The sequence below is a fragment of the Grammomys surdaster genome, unplaced genomic scaffold (assembly GCF_004785775.1).
Source record: "Grammomys surdaster isolate TR1022 unplaced genomic scaffold, NIH_TR_1.0 140, whole genome shotgun sequence".
In the NCBI taxonomy this organism is placed as follows: domain Eukaryota; kingdom Metazoa; phylum Chordata; class Mammalia; order Rodentia; family Muridae; genus Grammomys; species Grammomys surdaster.
The window spans coordinates 4,327,214-4,337,148 of NW_021604598.1; the positions used below are offsets into that span (position 1 = coordinate 4,327,214).

The following is a 9,935-nucleotide window of genomic DNA, read 5'->3' on the forward strand; positions in this document are numbered from 1 at the left end:
CTCTCTCTCTCTCTCTCCTTCTTTCCCATTGAGCACAGTTTGTGTTACCCAACTGGTCCCAGCTGGTCTTGAGAGTAGGGGCTTCCCTGGAGTATGTTCGGTGTACCAGGAGTAATATCATTAAAGAAAACTAACCCTTCTTCTCCCAGCAGCTATCAAACACCAATAGCGTTTCATGGAGTGGTGATATTCCAGGCCCACTTCCCCAGTTTATGCTGGGATAGTATCTGGCTTGCGCTTGTTTGTAGAGTTTTGAGCTTACAGTCACAACCACTATGGCTTCATATGAGTAACTTTCATGTTGAATCTGGAAAACACTGTTTCTAAGGACCTACTTCTTACAGTCTTTATCACCACTCTTCCACATAACTCTTAGAGTCTTTGTGTGGAAAAGTGTGCTATGTTTGTCCTATTCAGGACTGAGGACTCCATATTCTTTTATTCTCTGTACATTGACCACTTGTGTGTCTCTGTGTCTGTTGCCATCTACTGCAAGGGGAATCTTCTCTTACAATGGTTGAGAGATGATCTGATCTATGGCTATCAAATGACATTAAGAATCATTTCAATATCATGTCCATTTAGTGGAATAAACGTATTGGATTCTCCCCATGGCCTATGATCTATAAAGCCACAGGTTTTTGCTCCTCTTTATCTTCTCATGAAACAAGCCTTTTATCCGATGGAGAATGTCTGTGTTGCTATTGTTCTCGTGGACGTATCTTGTCAGGCTAGTTGCTGTTGTAGTTTACAGAGTTCACAGATGAGTGAGAGAAATGATTACATTACTCCTTTGATAGTGTGTATGGTACTTTATAGCACCATGAAAGTTAGGCACTGGGGGTAAAATTCCAGCTGGGCTTTTGCATGTTCTGTGAGTCAAATAGTGAACCTTAGCATCTATCCTTCCAAGGGAGTAATTCTTGTAAATACTGCATTTGAATTTCATTAACAGTTGCTACCTTTGGTTCCCTAAATTATCTGAGTTAGGAGTTGGTTGGAGGGGCTAGTGGCTGTTTCCAAGCCCTGTTGATTGACTGAATTCTGGCCTCCACATACGCCCAGCTGTGCAGGTTTGGAGACTCAAGGCTGTTTCTCATATTTCTGGCATTTCTCTCCCCTGTTGGTAATCAGTCATCAAGTCCAGTTGATTGCCTCTTTATGCTGTTTTCCTAATAAATAATTTCCTTTTTATTCCCATGGAGGCTGTACCCTCATCTTGTTGTTTTTTACTAACCCCCATCCTTGTCCCTTCAGTTCTTTATCTACATCACTTCAAAATCCAAATGCATCCTTCATGAAAACTAGACCACCTTCTTTCACTGCTGAGCTTTCCAGGGTTTGTGTTATAAATCCCCTGGCATTGAGGAATAGCCCTGAGTAATACCTTCAAGGCAGACTCTCTGACTGTATATATTCAGGAATACTGGGTAAGATAGACTTAGACTTGTTTCCTCACTGCCAAGCTCAATGGGCACTGTAAGCTTTCAGGAGGATGGGGAAGTACAGAGCATCCCCAACTGGTCTTGCAGGACTTTTAAAGTTTTAGTCATTGTGGTGATTCTGCAGCCACGATTAATGTTTTGTAGGAAAGACATTAAGAAATGTTGATTCTTTGGAATATATTTAAACTTCCCAGACTGACAATGAATCTTGAGCCAATTTATTTACACAGTGTGAGTGTCTCACGTCCCCTGAAGCAAGTTCTTGCTCCAGACAGATCTGTCTCCTGCTCTTCTGGTACAAGTTGCTTCCTTCCTTTGTTTGTGTTTTATTGGCATTCCTCCTGTAGCCTAGAAGGCTAACTCCACTCTCTCCCCTAATCTACATTTTGTGTCGTTTATGGAGGGACTCAACTCATTATACCTTCCCCATCTCTGTACTTTATGTCCTCTTACGGTCTCGCTCACAATAAGAAAAGTGATGTCACTATAATGTGAGCAGCTCTTAATCCTGGCATCTTTTCAGTGAATCTAATGCAGTAGCTTTAGATAAACAAACCTAGGTTACATAGAGAGTTTGTGTCTGCTTTGCTAGCCACTAAGTGGCAAAGTAAGATAAGCTTTCAAATACAAGACCCTCTCCAAAGTTCCTTAATGTTTTAATTCTAGACAATAAATTAATTTAGAGATGTGATATTTCTCTCCTCAGTCCAGATGCACAGCTCTCCTATAAAAAATACTATGTAAAGGGAGAAGATACTGTCAGGTCAACTTGTGAGTATCGGGAGTAGCAAGTATGTCTTCCACAACAAGTGTTAGTCCCAACACTTGGAAGGCAAATCTCTGTGAGTTCAAGGCCACCCTTGTCTACAGAGTGAGTTCCAGGACAGCCAGAGACCCTGTCTCAAAAGGAAACAAATAAACAACAAACAAACAGAAAAAACTGTTGAAGATGCTGAACATTTTTCTTGTTGTTTGGTGGCTTGTCTTCATCTGTTATTCATGGGTACAGTGACCTTAGTTATATAGCAGACTTTTCCCAGTGTATGGCATGAAATCAACAATTACTTAATGAAAAAGCAAAAAAGAAAGGGAAGAAGAAAGAAATGAAGGAAGGAAGGAAGGAAGGAAGGAAGGAAGGGAGAAAGAAAGAAGGAAAGGAAGAAAGAAAAGAAAGGGAAACATTGATGAGTTTTCTGCATTCTGGAAAACAGAGATAAACTGCTGAATTTGACCTTAAATTTGAGACTTTGAAGCTGGGGAAATGAAACAGGAATATATTAAACAAGAAGACCATATGCTGAATTTTGTAACTGACTTAAAATAGATGTTTTTAATTGACTATCAGACTTGAGCCATTGATCAGCCTTAAGAGTCTCTGCATCCTGGAGGCTGTTTTCCTAGGAAGAGCATCTACACATTTTTTCTCACTCCCACTCGTCAGGAACATCTCTGAGATGCTGGAGTGTAAGCTTTAAGGAGAGGCGCGAGTTGGGGAAGGTGCTGGCCTTGGACTTCAGTGACCAGTTTGTGTCTGGCGTGCTAAGTCTAGTCTAGTCTCTTCAGAGACTAGTTTCTGTCTGTAGTGCTGAGAGATGATGGGCCACAGGGACCTTATACACACTCACTACTAATGAATTAATGTAATAACGCAAATTGTACAGAGACATGGTAAAGAAGAAAAGGACATTAAAATACAGAACATAACACATCTGACATGACACCTGGTACAAGCAGCTTGGAGTAGACGCTTTGGATTGTGCTGTTATTAGTTTCCAGTGAATGCTGTAGCAAAATCCCACAAAAATCATTGCTTAACATCACTAATTATCTTGCACACTCTAGAGGCCAAAGTCAGCAATAGGTTTCACTGGGTTAAAATCAAGGCACTAACAAGGCTGTGTTCCTTGTAAAGTCTCAGGCAAAGAGTCATGTTTTGCCTTTCCCAGATTCTATGGTAACTGCATCACTTGGCCTTTGGCTTCTTCCTCCATCTTCAAAGCCAGGGCTGGTTCTGCTCTTCTCAGGCAAATGTACAATGCCAAGTCCCTGCCTTCCTGTTCAATGAAGACAATTGCAAATCTCGTTTTCTTTTGTCATCCATTACCACATGCACAGGGTATCTGGGGTGGCGTTCTTTGAGGAAGCATGATCGGTCTGTCACACTTGGTCAATGCAGGAATAGAATTAAGCTCTCTTATACTATGTCTGTGATTCTGAACCAGTTTTGTGGTTCTGAAAATGCTTCTCAGTGGGGCACATGTCTATTCAACTGAAGAGATGGGTTTTGCAAAGGGAGAGGAGTTGCTGCCCACCCCTGAGCACAAGACCAACAGACTGAGATCCCTTGGTGATTTTTCTCAGCACCAGCTATAATCCCTCTTCTCTATTCTCCCTAATAGTGTATTTGTTCTTAACGTATTCATAAATAACTTGTTTAATTAATTAAACAAACTTCCGCTGGCTACCAGCCATATGTTGTCACTAATATTTATTTTTGTAAACTCAGTGTAGGCAACTTCTTTGTAACCAAATATATTGTTTAGTTTATTAGCCCATTTTCAACAAATATTAGTTGCTACTTGATAGATAGTATGTCATGCATTTTCCAATACAATTAATGTATATACATGTATGCATTTAGAGGCTAAGTGTGGCAGTGGGCTTTCTGGGCACTGAGGAGTAAACATGAAATGCATATGTAAGAAGTTCAAGGCCAGACTCGGGCACTGTGAGTACATTATAACCATTAGGTGGGTAAAAAACATTGTCATGGAGATGCATCAGTCGATACCCCATAACCTTGAGAACCTGAGTTTGGATCTATAGAGCATAGGTCACAAGGACTTTCTGTGTTCAAGCACTGGGGAAACAGAGACAGAAGAGGGGCTTGTAGCCAGGCAGTCAACAGACTCTGGGTTTAAATAGAGACTCTTTAAGGTAAAAATCAAATACATCACAGTGGCTGAGGTAGGTATTGGGGATATTGCTGGGAGAGATGGAATTGAAGACAGAGAGCTGAAAACTCTGTGTGTGTATGTGTGTACTGTATATGTATGCGTGTGTGCATTTGTGTTTGTGTAAGGATATGCATGTGCACAGGTTCATGTGTGCATGTGCACAGGCATGCATACACACGTGTGGTGAACTGCGAGGTCTTTGGTAGGACAGGCTGAGCCCAGGGGACAGGTGGAAAGCATTAGGCTATACTATATATGTCATGGAATGGTAGCTGAGGCTTGGTATCTGAAATCAGGTTACATTTGATTTTTGAATTAAGGAGTATATTGGTCAGTATGTGAAGTGATGGAAATATGGGAAAACAAATTACCAGGAGACAAAATTCCTATGTAACTTTTTAAATATTTGGGTTTTTTTTCTTTCTAATGCAGACCAATTGCTGTCTCTGATGGGTTAAACACTGACAGGAACAGAGGGACCACCTTGTTCCCTGTGCTACCCTTTAGAGTAAAGTTAGAGGAAATGTAAATGCTTACAGGTATCCAGCTGCCACCTGGTGGAGCATCTGTTGCCTCTCAAATGCCTTGCAGGCTAATAGCTGTCACTGACACCTTGTGCAAAGCCAGAGCTCCTGCATATAGAAGACACTTAGGGCCTGCTTTTTAACCAGACTGTCAGTGTCAGAAGTCACCTCAGCAAAAAGCAGCTGGCTTATCTCTCAGGCAGTATTTCTAATCCCAGCCTTTCCTGCTTTTTACCTAAGACTTGGCACCGAATGGAATGACTCTCATCCTGCTAAGGTCCCGAAAGCTCAACATGACTCAGTGACTCTGCTAAGATCCTGAAATCTCGGCATGACTCAGTGACCCAGAGTCTCAAAGGACCTGTTTCCCTGAAGTTTGTGCTGAGAAAAGTTTAAAGCCATGTTTATGTGTGCTGTGCCCTGTGGTTAAGACACCACTCCAGAAAGGTGTTGATCCGTGTAGTGGCTGGAGAGCCTTCCCTCTGTGGAGCAGTAATGGGCTGAGACCGAAAATTCTCTTCTGGGTTTTCAAAGGAAAACATACTTGAATGACTGTGGAAATCTTATGACAAGTTAAGTGAAATATAGAAAGTAAAATTTCATGTTCAGGATTGTCTTAAGTCTGTAAAAATAAACACACACACACACACATCCTGAACTGTAGACCAGGCATATTTCTTGGTGGCAGAAATATGGAGGGACTTTTACTTCTTTCTTGCACTTTTCCTGTTTTGTTGTTTGGAGGAAAGGGCTGGACTCGAGTCTACCCTGTTTCTCTCAGTTTTGTCTCTGTAGCCTGGGATTCTATAGTTCTTATTTTGTCTTTGACAGATGTTTTGAGAATGATCACTGCTCCTAGGAAAAAGGCATTTCATTAAAATACGTATGCCAGGGGCAAAATAAAAAATCTGAGGCAGATAAAGGAAAAGCATTGGAACCTTGTGTTGAGAGTCAGCGACCTTAGTAAGTATGTGATAGCAATGTGGTATTGTAAATAGGAGAATTTTAGATTTTATAGCCAACATTCCTTTTTGAAGGTCCACAAGAAGTGAAAGTATAAATAATATTATCATAAAAAAGAGAAAGTTCCACATGTAGTTCTGTTGCCTAAGCAAAAAACAAAAATCAAAAACCAAAGAAACCAAAAAAGGTCAAAGTTCTAATGTTAGAGGTTTTAAACTTCTGATCTATTTTTTCTCTAGACATATGCATTTATTTGCTTATATTGAAAATAAAACAAAATAAAAACTGAGATCCAAAGACTTGACTTCAAGACTGGCAAGCAATGTGCCATGGAGGGAAACTAGTAAATCCTTTATTTCACTCTGGCCTTAGGTACATCCAAACATATTGTTCGTTCCCAAAGTTCCCTCTTCATCTCCCTAACCATCAAGCCAAGCTCTCCAGAATGGTGTGACCAGACATCTGGATATCTTGGACAGCAGTGTGTTTCACTGGCTCTCCCGAAAGTAGCTGGGAGGATGTACTACTCACTTTGGTTCCCAGAGTATTATCTGGACACCGTCTTTCCCAGGCAGGCAGGTTTCTGTAACACTGACAGCCTTACTCTCAGGCCCTCTACAGCACACATGTTCTCCGGTTCCTTTGGGATCTGGCATGAGGACCTTTGGGTGCCAGAAAAAGGGGCCAGAGTTTCACAATGACTTCAGCTCGTGATGCTCATGTCCCCACATGTAACACATAACTCTCAAACCTCCTCAAAGTTCTGAAATTTTGTTGGCTGCTTCTATATTGCAGTCACACAGAAAAATTATACCAACTTCCAAACTCTTCTCTCCCACAAATTAAAGACTTTTGAAAAATATCTCTCCTGACAGCCCTGTTCACACACAATTTCCATTTTCTGGGTCTCTTCTGGATATCCTTCACTGCTTCTCATCCAGCCAAAAGCAAACGCAGGCTTCCTGAGGCCAGATCAGGGCAGTTCAGTTTCTGTTATGTCTTTCAGCATTTGCTTTGTCACATAATTGGCTTTATCTATGAGTGCCTACACTTTAGTATTAAAGGCAGAAGAAAACAGAAAAAAAAATCTAGAAAAACATATGGAAGAAAAAAGGTTCATTTGTGGTTCAGGAAGTAAAGATTGTTTGGTGTGTGTGTGCGTGTGTGTGTGTATGTGTATGTGTAAAATAACTAAGATTATCCTAGAAACAAAGAACAAATTCAGGTTGCTGGTTTTTCTCTTATAAAGATAAAAACATTTCCTTAATAATAAGAAATACAAACATTTTCAATGATTAGATGAAAGTCTTTGTTATACATCTATTGGTACATGCTTAGCTGTTTGTCAAATGCTCAGAGAGAATCTGTTGATTTTCTGATGACATATCCATCAGTAGGCATGCAGAAGAGGGCTACCATAGGGTGTGAGCTTTTAGCAAATGTTAGCTATTAACGTTCTGATCAGTGAACACTTCATTGCAACTATGGTAAGGAAATCAACAGAAGACACAGTTGTTACTTGGGCAGTTAAAAGGTCACAAGATGATGTGGCACCAGATGTGAAAAGCCCGTTCACAGCTGAGAAGACAGGCACAGGAACAGAATGTCAGCCCCTCTGGTAGTGTGGTGGTGTTTTGGATTTTCTAAGCTGAGGCCATCTCTTTCAGCCATGAGCTTTAGTTGGTCCTATGCTAACTTGCTGAGTGAGATCAAGGATCTTTAAAACAAAGAAGCAAACTTGAATTTAGTGCTCAGTGTAGGGTAGACTACTTAACTCTGCACTCTCGTTCTCCTGCGGTGCACACTGCCTTCACCTTGTCTGTTGAGATGCAACATTTTCATGCTGGCAATAGATGCCATTAGTCAGAGGGGGAGGAACAGTGTGAGAAGGCAGGTTTGGAATCCATCCCATGCAGTGAAGACTGGAAAAATGCACTGTGAAGAAATCAAGTGGGGGAGGTGAGATGGGGAGGAGGGTTAGGATAGGGGGAACAGCCAGTGTGTAACAGGGGTAAAGTCAGAGTCACAAGGAAAATGGACAAAAGAAATATAAAAAAGAATTAGGAGTGGATATTGAATTCAAATACACTTCCAAACCCACCTGGTTCTTCTGTTCCCACAATAGATATGGTGCATATTCTTGAATATACATATTCTTGAACATAACTGTTCATTGAAATGATTCTATATTTCAGAAACTCTCATATTTGTCTCTGACAAAGTTGGACAAAAGGATGGATACAGCAATTGATTTATTAAATTCCAAATGCTATGATTTGAAATGCTTGCCATGAGACTATCAATGTATCATGCCCAAACCAGCACGCGGTGGGAACAGAGAGCGAACTTGGCCATGGATACCATCGCTCTTTCCAGCCTGGCTGTCCTCTGGACTCAGTTCTGACCTCACACAGTCTGGTCCACCTTGTTCAGCCCTGAAGGGTCAAAAGTGTCAGTTGGTTCTTTGCAAACCATGTCGACCTTACATTCTGTACCAGGTCTTTTGCCTTGTTTTTTCTTGACTTGATCATTGCTCTGACGATGACTGGAATTTTTCTTCTTTTGCTCATGTTTTCATTTTCGTCTGAGATGAAGTCTCATTATGTAGCCCAGGGTAGCCTCTAACTTGCCACCTTCTTACTTAAGTCTCCTGGGTACTGGGCCACAGCCACCTTTCATTAATTGGACCAATTTCTGTAAATAAATGTCCTTGTGGTTCATGCTTTGTTAGAAACAGATAACAAATCCTTCCGCTGAAAACTAACCAATACCATATTTTAAAATTATTTAATTTTCTCTAAAGCCACAGAAGTGCCTCAGAATGGTAAACTTTAGTTTTGCTTCTGTAAATACGAATTAATTGTGTTTCAGAGTGGTGAGTCTACTAGACTAGATGCCCTAAAGAGTTTTCTAATTTACTTTTTTAGTTAACATTAGATTTTTGAATGTAGATTGAAATATAAGAAACACATCCTTGGAGCTGGAGAAAATTGGCTCAGCCGTTAGGAGCATGCACTACTCCTTTAGAGGACCCAGGATCAGTTTCCAGCATTCACAGTGGACAACTTATACAACCTGCTATCCCTCAAGCTCCAGGGGATTCAACAGCCTCTTCAGACACGCTGCACGTGGATGTGCACACGCATGTACGCGCGCACACACACACACACACACACAGAGATTAATACACATGCACATGTACAGTGTATATATACACATAAATAAAATAAAATCTAAAATTAAGAAATTTATTTTAAGAATATTTTCGTGTGGTATAGTTTTACTGGTACTCTTTATTTCTTGTTTGTGTGGGTTATGGAGTAAGGCCTTATTGTCATCCCTTTACTCATGGAAGCATGCCAGGCTACAGAATAGGGAAGTTCTCAGAATTCCAGGATGTTAGGAATCATCTCTAAATGTGAACACACTAGGGGGATTGTAACTGGAACAAGCACAAAGATTTATAAAGCTCAGCTCATTTCAAACCTCCATTACTTTAGTGAATCCTGCCCAAGTCCATTACCTATTAGGTGCACTCCCAGCTTAACTGCAGGGATTTTTGGTTTCTCTCCACCTTTGCTCTGGTTGTGACCCTACTTTGATCTCTCTCATTCACAGAACCCGGTGTGTGCACAGTATTCGGAGATCCCCACTACAACACTTTTGATGGACGGACGTTTAACTTTCAGGGGACGTGTCAGTATGTTTTGACGAAAGACTGCTCCTCCCCTGCCTCACCCTTTCAGGTGCTGGTGAAGAACGATGCACGGAGGACCCGCTCCTTCTCCTGGACCAAGTCTGTGGAGTTGGTGCTGGGTGAGAGCACAGTCAGCCTGCAGCAACATCTCACTGTGCGCTGGAATGGCTCTCGAATTGCCCTGCCCTGCCACACGCCCCACTTCCACATCGACCTGGACGGCTACCTTTTGAAAGTTACTACCAGAGCAGGTGGGGCTTTTTCCGTGACCTCCCTCTGACCTTTATTCTCTTCACCAATGCCAGCAGCAGCAGCAGCAGCAGCAGCAGCAGCAGCAGCAGCAGCAGCA

The 9,935-nt window shown here is 41.4% G+C and overlaps 1 protein-coding gene across 1 annotated transcript in view; it reads left to right on the plus strand.

Annotated features, from left to right (window-relative positions):
- The window catches only part of Bmper (BMP binding endothelial regulator), a 258,960-nt gene that overhangs the window by 164,347 nt on the left and 84,678 nt on the right, over positions 1–9,935 (plus strand). The window contains exon 12 of the mRNA XM_028763767.1: positions 9,508–9,837. Coding sequence (XP_028619600.1) covers positions 9,508–9,837 — 330 coding nt within the window. The remainder of the gene's footprint in view (positions 1–9,507; positions 9,838–9,935) is intronic.